Raw genomic sequence first — 17,111 nt, 5'->3', positions numbered from 1 at the left:
TTTTGTTCATTGGAGAGTTATTAGGAGCTCTGCGTGACATGTCTGTAAAATGCCTGTTTCGCTTTTAGTACTACTATACAATGTTGAATATGGACCTGAGTGATGCCAGGGCTCACAGGGCTTTTCAAGCTTTTCCTTTCGAGGGGATGGCCAGTGTGCTCTTTACAGCTTAATTCCATTGCATGCATTAGCACTGTAACTGTTCAGTGAAGTTTTAATTTCTCCGGAATTGTTAGGGGCATCTCTCTAAACACAAGCAAATAAGAATATCAAATTGCCATGAGTATGTATAAACAAATTAAGTCAACTGTCTTTATTTTTTTAAACAAAAATGTTGTATCTTGGCAACTACAGAGAGGAGTTTCTTTAGACACTGGTGGAGAGTGCTCCTGTTAAATGTGATATAGCCTAGAAGCGCAGAATCTACAGGACAGACCATTATGTTATTTCGTAGAGGCACATGCAGCACTCATGGAGGTATATTAATACAGCAGTCTGCCTTTTTCTAGTTACCTTTGGCCCTAGGTGTGAGGGGAAGGAAGGTGTTACCATATGTGTACGTACACAGTTTTCTACTGAATGGGACCCTTAAGGTTTTCTTTTTTCATCTGTTTTTCCTGGACAGGAGAAGAATTGCAGCCATGAAGTGACAGTGGTTCTATTTTCTAGAACATTTTATGAAGCAAAATCTATAGGTGTGTAAATTCTGTATTTTCATGTTTCTGTTTTTAAGCCCATCTCCTTCTCTCTTTAAAGTTGGTCACAGGTTGCCAGTGACTTTTTTCCCCTTTTTTTTTTTTAATGCCCATGTCCAAGGTATTCCCTACCAAGTACAGTGGATACACAGCCATTCTTATGAAAGTACTGCAATGAAAACCTTATGTAGAAGAATATATGGCAAATTTTCCTCATCATACTCAGGTTGTCATATTGGTTTAAAAGCAATTTTAATATTGTGTAGGAGATCTGATATTTCTCAAAGTGGTTTTGTTTTTGGTTTTTTTGTTTTTTTTTTTAAAATGGAAATAATAGCTTCTTACTAGAAAAGATGAGTCATTGCTATACAAGAGCATAGGATAATACATGCTTTTGCTTCTGTTTCAGATGAGTTTCCTGAATCACATCGTGCGTCAATTCGGCAGGATCATGAGGGAAGATTTTATGAAGATTTTTACAAGTATGTCTTCCTCCCAGTTCTTTTACCTCTTGTCCTACAGTATATATGCAACCCATGTGGAGAATATCATGTTAGTAACTGTAGGACCTTGCAAAGAATTAAGACAGTGAAAAACATCTGTGTCTGAAATTGGCAGCAAATTGATGAGCAGTCCCCATTCCATCAGTGAGTGCACACCCATATTTGCTAAGTCAGTCTTCCGTGTGCATGTGAATATTGTGTTGTCTGTGCTCTACTGGAATTGTCAGTAAACTTAAAAGTTCTGTAGTGTTGGGAGTGGTTTTTGCATAAGGCTTGGCTATTTTTCAGATCTTTACGTTCTTGAGTAGTTGAAGAGCAGATGGTGCCATTGCTGAAACCAGAAGTGTTGGCAGTTAGGTACTGGAGCTCTTTGGCTGATGGTCACAACAGATGAAGCTGTTGAAGCTGTCTTGTGATTCTAAACTTGGACTGGTTAGCAATCCTACTGCTTTGCAGAACAGTGATGCTAGTCGATACATAAAGTTGATCACCCATTTAGAAGTGAGAAATTGTTCTTGCTGTGCATGTGCCCAGCTTTGTGCGTACATCTACACCTTAGTGATTGCTACAAGTATGCAGAAATTCTAATGTGCTGCCTAGCAGAAGGAAGAGACACTTGCCTTTTTGTGCATTCCTTTTTCTATAGTTTGTTCATCCCTTCTCACTTCCTCTTCATAGCTTTCTTTCATGATCCTCATTAAGTTGTGCTCTTTGTAGAGTTGTAGTTCAGAATGAGAGACGAGAAGAGTGGACATCATTGCTTGTGACCATTAAAAAGCTTTTCATCCAGTATCCTGTGTTGGTACGACTAGAGCAAGCAGGTACAAGAATCCTCCTTTCCCATGCTTTTACCCTTCTCTCTCTCTCTCTCTTTTTTTTTTAAGTTGTCTGTAAACTCTCTAGTTTCAGTTGGAGTCTGGTATTGTACTACTTAGTGCTCTCCTGGCTCGGCTATTTTGCTTGGGTCTTTCTGTGAGATACACCAATACCAATTTTGCCTGTAATTTGTTGGAGTGATGGGATTTACTACAAATGCAGTTTTGTTTTGGTTTGTTTGGGGGTTTTGTTTGTTTGTTTTGTTTTGTTTTTGTTTTAATTTTTTTTTAAAGCTAGTCTATACAGAGATGATAATTTTTTTCTTTTTTTCCTTCTGAACACCTGTCCAGAGGGCTTCCCTCCAGGTTACAATTCTACCTCAGCACAAGGGAACTACCTGGAGGCCATAAATCTTTCATTCAATGGTAAGTTATGAACAATGGGTAAAAATACACAGGGGAAGAACCATTAAAGCAGCTGCCAATAAATGGGTGTTGACTTCTGTTGCCTGTTCCTTAACACTGTGAAGAGGAGGGGAATATTAGGTAGTTAAGTTATCATTTTCAGCCTCAGAAGAATTGGTTTGTGTGTCTCTGGAAAACCAGTGGCTCTCAAATAACTGAGTATTGGGTATTTCAGGCTTCAGGAACCATTTACAGGGCTTTCTCAGGATGAAACTTTTTCTTCCAGCTGTGTATTTGTATGAGAACCTCTTGGTATAAAAGTTGAAACTTTAAATTATGGAAGCATTTCAAAATCAGGTTACATCAAACATGATTTAGGTGAACCTGATTCATCTTTTTTTAGCAGGGAGATGGATTTGATGGGCTGGAAGGGATCTCCAAAGAAATACTTTTTGTGATTCTGTACATCAGATGTTGTTCAGTCACCTTAACGGCTCCCATGAGAGGGAGCACAGGATGTTATTTAAATGATTAGTAATGGACTTTACCTTGTTGGGGTTTTTTTGGGTTTGTTGGTTTTGGGGTTTTTTTGAGATGTTATAAAGGAAACACTAAGAATATGAGGAAAAAATATTCCTTTTTATGTATCTGGTTCCCATCTTCTTTTCTGCCCTAACTCCTCTCTCTCCTGTAGCTTTATTAACATTTATTGGTCGGACAAGGCTATATACAAGCCTTCTCATGCTTGCATGTACTTTGTGGAAACTTGTTTAATACCACTGTTAACAGTCACCTCCTTTGCTCTGAAAAAAACCCGACCATCCAGCATCTTTTTTCTTTTAAAGTATTCCCTAATTCTTTCTCTTAGTGTTTGACAAGCATTACATAAACCGGAACTTTGATCGGACTGGCCAGATGTCTGTGGTTATCACACCAGGTGTGGGTGTATTTGAAGTTGATCGACTCCTTATGATTCTAACCAAACAGCGGATGATAGACAATGGTAAATAACTAGTAATACTGTGTAATCTTTATGAAGGCAAACAGATACATTTGGAAAAGCCCTAGCCTTTTCTTGCTATGAAAAAGTATCTATTGTAACTTGTGTACTCTGGGAAGAGGGGTTACAGCTGGGAGACTTGTGTCTGGTCTGCACTTCATATTGAAATGGGCAGATTTTTGGAGACCTTAGAGGCATTTAATTTCTTTTGTTTGTGATACAGAACTTCATCCGTCCATGCAGACCTTTCCCTTAAAGGATAATCTTGCATGACTTGCATTTGTTTAGAAGAAACATTTCTTACATCCCCACTGGCACTGTTGGTTTGTAACCATACCATGGGACTGTTAACTACCATTTTCAATATAATTACATCTTAAAATCTGGTATGAATACAAGTTGGGCCTTCAGCTCAAGTTGATGATCTGTTTTGGCTTAGTATATCAGCCCTGCTTGGTACATAGCTGAACTCTACTGTTCCTTGTTTACAGGGATAGGTGTGGACTTGGTGTGCATGGGGGAACAACCACTGCATGCTGTACCACTCTTTAAGGTAACACATGCTTCTTTTCCCTTGTCTCTGTTCCTACTAGAAATGTTACTAATTTTGTGACTAGCTAGACACAACTAGTTGCTATACTTCTGAATTACTCTTACAGCTCCATAATCGCTGTGGACCTGGCGACTCCAGATTGGGTGACGACTACAATATTCCACACTGGATAAACCATAGGTAGGTGAACTCTATCAGCCTTTGCTAAACACTTCTGCTTTATAATCTGTTGAATTCTATTCTTTCATTGCTTATTTCCTCTGCTCTCCTTGTGAAGCAAAGACGTATATTACAATAGTCTTGCAGAATTAGGAATGTTCTTGCAGAACTCTGGGCATTAATGCAACATGTCACATATGATAGGCAATTTGCAGAGGAAAAGGTCTTGATCTTAAGTTCTCTTTCCAGCTAACTTAGTTCTAGCCTTTAGCTGTGCTTGAAGGAAGTCGGGAAGCTAAACAAAAAATACAATCACTTCAACTAGACTGGTTATTAGTAAAACCAAATACATCTCAAATGAAGAGTTACGGGTAGAGAAAATGTGGATAACATGGATAAATGTTGGAACAGTTGCAGGAAACACTGAGGCTCAGTGTTACACTGCTTCACTCTAAGACATGGTAGGTTTCCTTTCTGCTTTCCGGTAAACATTCTGTGCCTTAATACCCTCTCTTCTTTCCCTACACATAGAGATCAGGGCTCAGGATGAAAACTACCACTTCCTCCTCAGTTCTTGTTCTGCTGTACGATTATTTTTTTCTCTCTCTTTTAATACCTCCTTCTATCTGCATGCATTAATTGACTGTCCTGACCAATTAGCATTCATGGTTTTCTTATACCCAGTATTTTTGAGTGGCTGGAAGGCATCTGGTCTTTGCCATAGATGAAAAAGGTGTTTGAAGGCTTATAATAAGACAGGATTTAAAAGATTCAGATAACAAGAAACAGATCTTAATGACTAAATTATTTCAAATGGGAGGAGGTCTATAGTTTTCAAGTAGCTGATGTGAGTCATTATTGTCATGTAAATTAGGGAGAGAGTCATGTAAACTGCACAGTACTGTATAGACAGTGAAAGTGGATACCTTTCTGCAGAAAGGGGAAGTGAATGGGGGAATGCAGATGTAAGCATATTAAGAGGTCCAGACTGAGGCTGTATGGGAATCAAAGGCTGGTCTTTAAGGAAAGAGTAGCTTCTCTGAAGTTAATAATTTGTCAGTGTTTTCCATATGTTGTCTTATGCAGAGGAATGTATCCCCTTTTCTCCGTCTAAGCTCAAATTCACGGGCTGTTTGCTGTGGAGCTAACCAACTATGTTCAATTCTTAGAAGACAGCTGAGCCACCCTGTTTTTCCTTTCAGTTTCTACACATCCAAAAGCCAGCTCCTGTGTAATAGTTTCACTCCACGGATCAAGCTGGCAGGAAGGAAGGTAGGTATCTTTCTGATTTATCTTGTCAGATAGCTTTTCTCAGCCAAGCATCAGAATCGTTCTAGCAAGTATTCAAACAGCTGTAACCAAGTTTCTGTGTTAAGAGACAGTGAAAGCAAAGCTGTGATGATTGTTATAGGGATTGTGAATGAGGGTCTAGTTTGTAGGTCTTTCCTTTCTAGGATGAAACTAGGTGAGAAATGTTTTAGCCACCATAAAAATTAGAGTTTCATTCTGTAATGAAGAACTTCATGGAGAGGAAGAAGGGTGTTGACAAAGATGTGTTTTTTACACAGGTCTGTGACCCCTATTGGTATTTAATACTTCTGAAGTGGTCTGGCTGCCTCACTGAGTCAGCAGGATAAACTTTAAGTCCGATGTTTGATTGCACTGGGGGGATATTTCCTTAGAACATGCTGACTGTTTCCCTTCTCTCTGTCTTTTGTCTTGCTCTCTCTTTTTCTTTTTTTCTTTTTTGGTTTTTTTTGTCACTTCACACTTCCTTTGTTGGACCTTCCAGCCACTGACTGAGAAAGCAAAAAATAACCGAGATGCCTGTAAGTAATTCTGTTCTGGAATGATCTATCCCACTGACTCCCAAACTAACAAACAGCCAGCTGTAGTAAGACAATGACATTTCAGTAAAAACATTACCGATGAGTTGTGGGAAGGGACAAAACCATTAAAAGCACATAGTCATTATCCAGGATGTTAAAGTGCATATGTCAGTTGCCACCTTGGCAAATAACTAATACTTAGGGGTGAGTTTCTGCCCTGGCTGCTTGTCACCTGGCTAGAGGAATAGATGGTGTCTGGCTGGTGTGCTAGCGGTACTGTTCGTGGGAGTAGGACAGGAGGGCATTCACTGGCTTGGGATGTTGTCAGTGCTATGGCCACAGAATTACAGTGGGAGATGCCTGCGTTCTTCTAATATCACCTCATTTCGGGAAGGTGTACGTTCTATAAATGAGTCTGTCCATTCTTTCAAAGGTGCTTTAAAATGTGCAATTCCCTCATGGGGGAACTCAAGGCACCTGTTCATATGAGGATTGATTTGTTGATTATTAATTTAATGTCTTGGGTATATGGGGGACAGATATTGGGGCCTCAGCGACCCTGTTTCAGAGGCACCAACTTTGATAATTGAGCTGCTCCAGCTGTTCTGCTCATGAGACTTTTATGTGTTATTTCTTTTGGAATAGACACTTTTCTTAGCAGTGGGAGTTGGATACTTCTAACTTGCAGATCTCAAACATTCTTGAAAGAGGTTCCAGTGCTATATGACTTTTATTTCAGCATTAGGGGCTCCAAAAGATGCTGAGAATGCCCTGCCTATCCAGGTAGATTATGATGGCTATGATGCCCAGGTGTTCAGACTGCCAGGCCCATCCAGAGCCCAGCGCTGTACTACTTTCAGGTAAGAGGCTTGTGAGTGTACCAGTTCTAGAGAAGCCATGTTATGGTTGATGCATAAAATGCTTTGAGGAATACAAGGAGAATTAAGCTCCACGTGCTTACAGTTGAACAAAAAGCTTTATCTGTAGCTAGTATTATGGCTGGTTGTCTGGTATTTTACTTCTAAGATAGCAGGTGGCATCTAGGAAAAGGCATAAGTATACTTTTTCCTTACATCTTTAATTTCGTCTGAAGTAGAATGAAGCTAGTCTTCCTTGCTAAGTTCCTAGCAGGTTTTGCAAGCTGGATAAGAAAGTACTTGCACAACAGACTTGCACAGAGTTGTAGAAATAGCATTCGGTTGATGTACTGCTTAGTAACTGGTGCTGAACAGAGTGGTGGGGAATCTTCCCTGAAAATGATGCCTTTCTGAATGAGAGAAGAAACAGAGAAGCGGAGTGCAGGTTCTCAAATATTCCATGGTCTTTCATCTGAGAAGAAAGGCTAATTATTCTCTGGTCCTGGCCAAATTCATTGAACAACCTATAAATTTTAGTGCTTTTTCAGGAATATGGAATTGATGAATTTCTTTTGAAGTATTTTTTTTGCTTTCCTCCTTTCAGTAGTATTGTCTAAATCTGAGGAAGCTGTGCATGTAGACTTGCTTTTTAATATGAGCAGCTTGTAGAAATCCATGCTGGAAGATGCCAGTACAATTTAGTGTGGTTAATAATTCCAAGTCGTTTCCCTATAGCTATGTGTTCCTAGCACTGTAGGCTTAGGTCTATTATCTTCTAGATCACATCGATATTACCAGCTTGGTGTGGTGTCTGTAGAATTGCATAAAGTCAAGCATGCTCTTTTCACAGCTGTTGTGCTGGAAGCATTTTAATGTTCTGTTTTTCTATTGTACGATGCACAAAAGTATATAGTACCCACATAGTCAAAAAAATAGTGATAGCTTCCTTGTAGTCCTCTTCTTGAGTTCACCTATTGAGTCTCTTACATGACTTGGGCCTGTTCAAGCCCCTTGATAACCCAGGAATTAATCTCTTTTTCATATCACTGGACATATCTGTTTATTTTCAGCAGGTCTGTGAGGGAGAGAGAAAGTCGTACCAGAAAGAGCTCTAGTTCCTATGACGTCTCATGCAGCCCTTCTCTGCAGAGCCGCACGCTGCCCCCAGAGGAGGTGAGGAGCCAGGCTTCTGATGACAGCTCACTGGGCAAGATCTCCAACATCCTGATGATCCCACGGCCTCATCTGCACCAGTGTGAAGTCAGCAGCTCCTTGGGCTATACCAGCACCAGAGGTCAGCCTAAGGCAGATGGGAAAGTACCTTAGGTGGTCAGAGGGGAGAGAGAAGATGGAAGTTTGTGTTGGCCACTGCCAGGGCAGCACAGGGGAGACGGTGCTTATATTAGCATGCATGGTACACCTTTTCTGCAGCTTCAGCTACGGCTGGGTGTGTGTTCTCCCGTTGTTATCCTTGTCTAATTCCATTGCTTTTTTTTATTAGCTTGTCCTAAATAGAAATGTCCTGACACTGATTTGCTCTTTTCCCTTGTCTATTGCCTTCTTTAATATTTGACTATTCTCCTGTGCCCGCCTGCAAATGTGGACATATACAAGTGACTTTTTATTATCCAGGTCACCTATAATCTGTCAAATGAGAATTGGCCTTAGTAACGAGCCCTGGGGGACCCTGCTTATAACTTCTTTCTATAGGGATTTGTTGTCATTAAGAGTCACTTTCTGGATCCTTCCTTTTGACAATGTACTGCTGAGCTATCTTGGTGTGTTAGCACTGCTGGCAGTCTCCTTTCTTTCCTTCCAGTTTAATTTTGTTCTCAGACAGTAAGCGGTATCTTCTACAGACCCAACTCATTTGTAGGTAGATTGTATTCCTCCTGCAATTGCTTGATCTTCTGTAAAATTCTGTCCCTGAAGGCTCTTTATGGGGTTTTTATGTCATGCTGTATGACACCTGATACCATATTCATCCTGTTACAGGAACTGGATTTACTGGTGTGGAACTGCTATCACACAGCGTACTTCACATTACATTTACCTTTCATGTTTTCCCCTGCTGTCAGTTAATATACACTATTTTTTTTTGTATTTTTGTTACTCCTTTAGTTCGAAGGATAGCCTTCTGACCCAGCTGAAGGTGTGCAACTGGATGGGGATGTGTGTGGAATAGGACTGGTGGGGAGGGAAGAGTCAGAATAACTGAGGGTTTTCACATGTTCTGGTTGGCAGTATAGAGTGGTAAATGAGACCCTTCTCTTTGGGATTTCTGTTTATTGAACAGAGTAATTGCTACTTAGTCATCTGGTTTATTTCTCTCTCCTATTTCTAAATGACTGCACTTCTTTTCTACATTGAATAGTAGTGACTAACTGCTAGCTTGCTGAGATTGTGTCCCATGTCTTCTGGAAGTAATCCCTTATTTCAGTGGTCAAATCTGAATGTTACAAAAAAGGCATATGTTGCTCAGTTGTAGCTTCTGCTATGTTTTTGCCTGTACATCTCCCGATGTACGAAACTCATCCGGAAGTTTCTGGTGTGTCAGTCTTTTGATTTCTCAGGAATTCTCAAAGCTCTGAGTAATTCTTCATAGTTGACTTAGCAAGTGGTTTCTTTATGGCTTCATTTAGTATAAAGTGACACAGTATACAGCAGTGCTGTAATGGCAGATGAAATAATACTCTCTCTTGTCTGGATTCTTGTTTATGTTGTAACTTGTTTTCAGCTTCTCTCCCTGCCTACTCCTCAGCTCTCCTTATTCCCACTTACCCTGGAGAATCGTTATATCCCTAAGCAATTAATTCTCTTTTGCTTGGCTTCTGCGTGATCTCATGCTGACTTTAAGCTGTGTTTTCTAGATGTCCTTGAGAACATGCTGGAGTCTCAGCAACGTGACTCCAGTGCCCCGGGGAGGTTCCATGTTGGCAGCGCAGAATCCATGCTGCACATTCGGCCTGGGGGATATACACCCCAGCGAGCACTGATAAACCCGTTTGCCCCGTCTCGGATGCCCATGAAACTTACATCTAACAGGAGGCGCTGGATGCACACTTTTCCAGTGGGTAAGTCTGTTTCATAGCATATTAGATCGGTGTTACTTTTTCCTTGTCCAAGCATTAACACAAGAGAACCAACGTGAACTCTCGTGTCTTGAAGTACTCTGCGCTGTAACAGAGGCCGAACAAAGTGTATAGGCTTGATAAGTCAGAGATCCTTTTTTTTGAAAATATTACCATCTGTTGGCAAAATTGCAGTATCAGGTATTGTGGAACAATCTTACAGTAGATGGAGGCTGTTGAAGTGAATTGTAACACTAATTTGGGTTGACTTTCAGGTGCTGAATTGTTCTCATATTTGTTTAGTGCCTTGTAAGTAGGCCCTCCAAAACGTTTAGAAGAATATTCTGCTTCGCTGGCTTCAGAGAAGATGCCAGGGATTCAAGTCTTTGAAGAGTTCATAAAGATGCTTTCTTAATTTCCATTAGTTAGCATTGCATATTTGTTGACAAAAGGAGGGTACAAGCAACTGAGGAATCAATTCAGATGTGGTGATTAATGATCAAACTGTAACTGTGTAGGTCCATCAGGAGAGGCTATCCAGATCCATCATCAAACCCGTCAGAATATGGCAGAAATGCAGGGCAACGGGCAGCAGGATTTGACGCATTCCTCTGCTGAGCTGCTGGAACTGGCTTACCACGAGGCAACTGGCAGGTGAGGTCCTTAGGATGAATCTGTGTAGTCTTTGCATGAACATCCCTTTTCCTTAAAATTTTATATATGTTACAGTAAGGCAGCTACAGGTTGTGATCTTTAAGTTTAATAATACGCTGTATCAGTGCCACATATGCAATATATACTTTTATTATGAGATATAAAGCTCTTTTGGCAAGGCTGGAGATGGTTTACCTCCCCTAATTTGGTGAAGGTGGTTGTTTATCACATAGGGCTTGCAGTGTGCATGCAATACAATGCATCATTCATGGAATTGTTCAAAATCGCCTTACAAAAGCCTGTGTCTTTAAATCTTGACTTATTATCCCAATAGCTGTGACTGTCATCCCGGAATAGAACATTTTTTAGCACAGGGCATAGCTTTGTCTCACAGTAACTGTTGAGCAATTTCAGTGCTATCCATTCAGTCCTGTCTTCCCCATGCTGATAAGAAGTACAGCCATCATAAACATCAGGGATGGATTGCAAATGAAAGTACCTGTGTTCGTAAACTAGTTTTCTTTTGAAAACAGGCTTTGGTCAGTGTTGGGAGCTTATATTGATTGTTGGCTCCAAGAAGAGAAAAAGATCCCAGTGTTACTGGATGTGGCATAGTTGTGGGGAGGCTGTTTTTACAGTGAGGGAAATTAGATCATTCACTTCACCTAGGCCATTTTTCAAGCTGCACAATTGTTCTCCAATCTCCAGATAGTCTTACCTTATCAGGTTTTTATCTGATTATTCTTTTATTGACAACATTTTGTCTGTGTTTTTCACTCATCATTAAATGTTGTTTACCAAAACCATTTTGTAGCTTAGGCAACTTTAGAATTCCCAATGAGTTTGTTTCTTTCATCATTAACTTTGGTATCTTTCCAGCTATGTGTTTCTTTCCTCTTGTATGCTTATAGAAATTCATGTTACATACTGTTTCTGGATGTCCAGGGTGAGTGAGTACACTGCTGGTATCCTTTTTAATTTTCATGGTTTTTTCCTGCTGTCTTCAAGAATTCCTTCAGGGGGTTGCACTGCCTAATTAGTCTTTCATGTTGGTTTTTTTTTTTCTCTTTTATAAGGAAATTGTTGTCCTGTCTTAAACTTTGCATTTTCCTTTAGAATACTCTAATCTCTTTCTATGTTGCATAATTTTAATATTACATCATCTTCACCAACTTTGTTCCCTAGTTCTACTTTAAAAAAAAAAAAAAAGATTGCCTTTTTATTACTTCATAAGTACATCCAAGTGTGGTAAAGTATCTTGTCATTAACGCCAATCTCTTGTGTCATTCTTGATAATTCTTTTTCTGGATCTCTTTGTCATCTCTGTGGATGATGTACTCATCCAAAGCAATTTGCTCAGTCTGGAATATTGGTTTTGTAGACCATGAAATCAGCTCTGTAAATAACTAGCTAAGTTTTATTTCTCTCCTGGGAGGTATGCGAGTAGCTGGTTGTCCACTGTCCTGCAAAGACAGTGTGTTGGTTATTGCTAGAGCCAAAGACCAAACACGTATGGGCAGATATGGAATATTGTTATGGCCTTCTCTGTGCTTCTTTTGTGCCTGTTACCATCTCTGCAAACATCATTAAGAACATGGTTTCACCACTGGCTCAGCTGAGATGGCAGGCTGATTACCTGTTATTTGTTATATCAGCCCTTGTTAAAAGCAAGGAGTGGCATGAGTGAGGAAAGTTTGTGTAATACAGGCTATTTTGTTTTTCTCTAGGCATATTAGCTCTCGGCATCCAGGTGACAGTGCCTCTTTCCTGACCTTCAGCGGAACAGAAGAGTACTCTAATGGTCTGGCTGGCAGCAACGGTGCAGGTAACAAAGCAATGATAGAGCATGGAGTTGGGAGAGAAGGCCCTTCCTTATTAGCAGTGACAAAGCAGTAGAGCCAGAAGTCATGGAAGGTGGGCAGACCAGGCATTACAAAGTAGAAAGAATCAATAATGGAAAAACAGTTTTCAACTTTGAGTGATCTGTTAATGCTCTTACTTGGACTTTTTGGTGTGTGGTAGCTTTTTGGGTTGGGTTGTTGTTTTTTGGGTTCTTTTTTGTTTGTTTGTTTAATGTGTTTCTACTTCTCTAGGTATGTCTTATAAACTTTACTATAGTAAGATGCTCATTATTTACATATGATAAGCTCTCAGGCAGTTGCTTAGTTCCTTAATAACAAAGCACTGACATCCAGACACAAAAAATAACTAAATATGCACTGGTATTGTTCAGAACTTCTTTTTCTGGGTGGGGTTGCCTTAAGGTGTCACCCTTTGGATTAAGAGACTTGTTTGAATATATATATTATGTATACAAGCTGGTGGAAAGAATAAAGTTTGGTCCTATCTAGGTTTTGAGAGAAGCTGTAAAAAAGCACATTTATTTTGTGTGGTAAGTTCTGGGATTCAGTGTTTTCTAGCATTTCTTGTCATTATCTACAAAAGCACTTTCTCTAGATTTTAGGCATTTTGAACATGGCGCTGCTTATACTAAATGTTATTCACATAGCCTGAAATATTTCATCATGTTTTTGAGAGAAGGCACATGTGTGTACTTTCGGTTGAAGATTAGCACTGTCTTTCTTACCTTACCCAGACCCCTGAATTAGTGGAAATTCTCAACATTTCTTTTGAATCCTGTAAGTGGAACAGTATGCCACACTAAGCGTTCTGTTGTGTTGTCTGTTTTTTTGTAACTTACTTTCTGATTTTACGGACATGCTTTTTAGATAGGCACATGGAAAAAAATTTGATCTTTTGAACTACAGCATTCAAGACTTCTGTTCTTTTTTTCAAAACCAATTCAAAGATTATTTAAAAAAAAAAAAATTCACCCTTCTGAATTACATTTGGATGAGAACAATTATGTTTTCCCCTATGCTCATACCTTGAAGAGCCATAAAGAAGTTAACAGACTTAATTTTCTTGTGTTCACGTAGTCTCATTTAAAGTGATTTTGTTCTGTTGTTTCCTTCTGTGAATTTAATCTGAATACATTTCATTTTCTTGCTTTACTTTTTTTTTTTTCCTGCCTTCCAGATAAGCTGTTTGTTCTTCCAATTGCTAAATTGCATTTCAGCTGTTGGATACAATTTGAACAACGTAGATGCAGAGCATATCCTGGCAATAAACATGCTTGCATTTTATAGAAGTCTTTTGTGTCTCTAGATTGGATATAAATCATGTATGTGGTGGAAGTTAATCTGTGTCTGTCTGTGTGACAGTCGTTATGAGCACCTGCCCTGAAGAAATGCCCTCAGCCATCTGTAGCTACCACACTGTGACTCAGTGATTTGACTTATGTTTCCTCCCTTATGGTTTGAGTCACCTATGAAATTAAACAGTCTGGGTTTTTTGGTTTTTGGTTTTTTTTTAAATTTCCAAAAATATGATTTTTTTCAGTTCGTCTGGTTCTCCTCTGCTGCCCACAGCATGTTTTGCTGCAACATGGGCTTCGCAGTGAAAAATCACCCCATCTATTTACACTGATGTTCAGTATGTTGTCTCTATTGTCCAGCAGATGGTAGATGATAGTTCAGAGCAAATAAATCTCGTTGCAATTCCCTAACTAGATGGCAGATGGCATCAGTGGAGTCGGTGAAAGATGAATGCCAATTTGAGCCAGCTCCTCTGCTGTTCTACTGGCATCATCATGGAAGCAGATCACCATCCTTTCTGTTAGTAAACGCTATTTAGAGTAACATGTATGTTGTTGATATCAATTTCCTGGATAAATCTACATAAACTAGTTTTATAAAAGTGGCTTCTTTTAAATATTTGGAGGCTTCCTGAAATTTGTATTTTGATAAATGCATTTTAAGCCAGCAATTTTTCTTGTCTCCTTAGCTGCTTGTTTCCTCTTATGTGCCACAACAGCTGTTTATACAGCTACATGGTGAACCAGCTCAGGGAACTGATCCAAACGAAGAGTAACTGGGTTTTTTTCTTTGCCATATGGATTGTTTCACCGTAGCTACGTAAATATTGATGCAAATATAGCAGACAGATGTGAAGTGGGGAGTAGGGAGAACTGGTCAAGGGGTACCATAGCATCATGTTGGCTTGGTGTTTACAGAGCTGTAGTTTTAGTATCTGTTTTCCAGGTTAGTGGGCTGCGTACAATGAATCCATTTGACAGTGAGAAAAATCATAGTGTTTTAAGTCCTAATCAAAACTTGAACATAAATTTTCATTAGTCTCAAGTCCCTTATTAGTCTTAGTTTAGTATAAACTGAATTTTGCTCAAAAACTGAGCATGTCTTCGATAGCTATCATTTTGTGTCCCTTCACAATGAATAAAAACTTCCTTACTGTTCTTTTAGTGAAGTGTGAACCAAGGTATGTCTTGCAGGTTGAAACATAATGGAATTTGCTGCCTTTTCAGAACATGGTAGTTTTAAACAGTCTGTAGTTAATATATTGGACCTATTTAGGGGAACTGAAGGCTTAATTAATATTTTTCAAATTTTCAGCCTGGCAAGGGATAAAGAGGTAGTTTGTATTTGCTGAGTCAAGAAGATCAACTGTTTGTTTTGTTTCTTCCGCACCCCCTGGCAGAGAGCTGAAATGTGTGCTGGTAGTTTATGCCTAAAAATGTTGGAATTGGAGTAAATCTGTGTTGTGATTTTCATAAATCACTTAGACTCTATAGAGAGTCTTAGATAATTAGAATCTTATGCATGGGTTCTCTTCTACCACTGAGTCAGTCTGCTACAATTTTCTTTCTTGCTGCTCCTGTGTATTATGAAATTCTTCCTCTTAACTTATCCTGTGTTCATAAAATCAGAAAACCAATAAAAAGATCCTGGTTTTGAGTACTGGATGTATTTAAAACTACTTAGCTGCTGAGACCTTGAGATTAGCAAGCTAAATGATTACAGGTGACTCTTCTTTTTTTATTATTTGCTTTTTTGTGGTAACTACTTTTCAAGATGTGTTTCACCATTTCAGGGAGGTTGTTTTTGCTTGTTTTTTAGCTACTGAACACTTCTAATGAGATACTTGAATTTCATCCAAGATGTCTTTTTTTACTCATTAGTTGGCTTTTTGTATTTTTCTGCTGTGCAGAACCCTGAGTTCTTTCTAAGGAGAAAAATGCCATATTCTTAAAACATTTGCATGCTTTTGATTTATTTTTATTTGAAATGAAAGTGAAGTGCACAATTGCTTAAAATAAAATACATATTTCTTTCTTGTAGGGATGAACCTCAAAACTCAGAACAAGGATTCCTTGGAAGATTCTGTCTCTAACTCTCCGGATCCAAGTAAGCAGGAGAAAGGTTTGGAAAAGAGTTTGCATAGGTGGGAAGATAGGGAGGGAAAGGGCATATACATATATAGAGGCATCAGAAGGTGGTAGGCGAGAAACTGAGGAGCCTACTTGGCTTTTGGCAGTATTTTATTTTGCCCTGCAGTAATTTGCAGGTTTTCCCTGTACTGTGTGTCTCACTGTGATTGCAGTTCTATATCTCTTAAGAATATATGAAACTGGTTGTTGTATTACATGTGAAATTCTTCCCTTACCAGACACTATTATGCAAAAAGCTAAAGCTGCTGAACTCTTATCTGCCTCTCAATAGGAAAAATTTGCTTGGCACCAGCTAACTGAAACAGAAGTAGTACAGTCAGTTTCTGAATTTGTTACCATTTATTGAGAAATATCTGTCTTCATCTAATACAGAAATAAGTGTGTGACTGCTTAAGAAAACTTTTTTTTTTTTTTCTTATAGTGGTCTGTCCTGTATTACATTCTTGTGCAGTGTTCCTGCCATTAATGTTAACATTTTTATAGTAAAATAACTTTCTGTCTGTAAGTTCTCTATGGCAAGATGTTAAGAATTAGTAGTTGGCCAAGTGCCTTGATATAGATCATTTGAGGCAGGTTAGAATGTAGTGCAGTAGTGAATTGATGATTTGATATAATTTAGTTAGCTTTTGCTTTTTAATGTCTAGTTTTAGATCTCTAATCTCAAAACTGCAACATAACTCTAGGAAAGGGTGTGGGGAAGGATTGCTTTTCGAGTCACTATTTTTCTGGTCTTCCCACTCCTGTGGATCTGTCTTCTGTTTTTGTAACTACAGAAATACTCCCTTTTCTGCTGTTGTACTATTCCAGAAAGAGGCTGGTCTGTCATTCTTTCTCTCCTCATCCCTAGCTCTTTCTGCAGTTGTCTAGGATGCAGAGCTGGTCTTGTTTAGACTTGGAATGTTGATCTGTTTTATTAATAATGAGTAACTGCACCTGACTCGCTGTAATTTTGAAAGAGTGGTGGCTATGTCAGCTCTAGCTTTCAATCAAGAGAAAATTAAATGTATTAACTTTGAATGCCATTTGCATGATGGGATTGAATTAGCATGTGCACTGCATTGTTTAACAAACTCTGTCTCTTTCTCTCCCTCCCTTCTTCCCGTCCTACTTTCCTTTTCCCTTCCCATCCCACCCCCATTTTGTCCCTGTTGACTTTATGCCAACTCTGTTTCTGTCCCTCATTCTTTCTAACTTTCCTCTTCACACATTTCTTTCATCTTCCTCTGCACCCTGTTTTTTCATGGGTGACCATATATACCCCC

At 39.1% G+C, this 17,111-nt stretch overlaps 1 protein-coding gene across 18 annotated transcripts in view; it reads left to right on the top strand.

Moving 5' to 3' along the window:
- Positions 1 to 17,111, top strand: part of DEPDC5 (DEP domain containing 5, GATOR1 subcomplex subunit) — a 48,390-nt gene that overhangs the window by 8,330 nt on the left and 22,949 nt on the right. For 14 of the 18 annotated variants that reach the window (XR_005933115.1, XR_005933114.1, XM_030024650.2 and 11 more), the window contains 15 exons: positions 626 to 695; positions 1,105 to 1,177; positions 1,916 to 2,019; positions 2,365 to 2,439; positions 3,287 to 3,421; positions 3,910 to 3,971; positions 4,078 to 4,151; positions 5,333 to 5,402; positions 5,923 to 5,959; positions 6,699 to 6,819; positions 7,887 to 8,110; positions 9,687 to 9,890; positions 10,406 to 10,541; positions 12,269 to 12,366; positions 15,740 to 15,805. Coding sequence is in view for 16 of the 18 variants with exons in the window: in XM_030024650.2 (XP_029880510.1) it covers positions 626 to 695; positions 1,105 to 1,177; positions 1,916 to 2,019; positions 2,365 to 2,439; positions 3,287 to 3,421; positions 3,910 to 3,971; positions 4,078 to 4,151; positions 5,333 to 5,402; positions 5,923 to 5,959; positions 6,699 to 6,819; positions 7,887 to 8,110; positions 9,687 to 9,890; positions 10,406 to 10,541; positions 12,269 to 12,366; positions 15,740 to 15,805 (1,549 nt within the window). In the remaining 2 variants the exon portion in view is untranslated. The remainder of the gene's footprint in view (positions 1 to 625; positions 696 to 1,104; positions 1,178 to 1,915; positions 2,020 to 2,364; positions 2,440 to 3,286; positions 3,422 to 3,909; positions 3,972 to 4,077; positions 4,152 to 5,332; positions 5,403 to 5,922; positions 5,960 to 6,698; positions 6,820 to 7,886; positions 8,111 to 9,686; positions 9,891 to 10,405; positions 10,542 to 12,268; positions 12,367 to 15,739; positions 15,806 to 17,111) is intronic. The other 4 variants (XM_041125681.1, XM_041125676.1, XM_041125679.1 and 1 more) reach the window with 1 other exon arrangement.

The sequence above is a fragment of the Aquila chrysaetos genome, chromosome 9 (genome assembly GCF_900496995.4).
Source record: "Aquila chrysaetos chrysaetos chromosome 9, bAquChr1.4, whole genome shotgun sequence".
Lineage (NCBI taxonomy): Eukaryota > Metazoa > Chordata > Aves > Accipitriformes > Accipitridae > Aquila > Aquila chrysaetos.
This window is presented reverse-complemented; position numbering and strand designations above follow the sequence as displayed.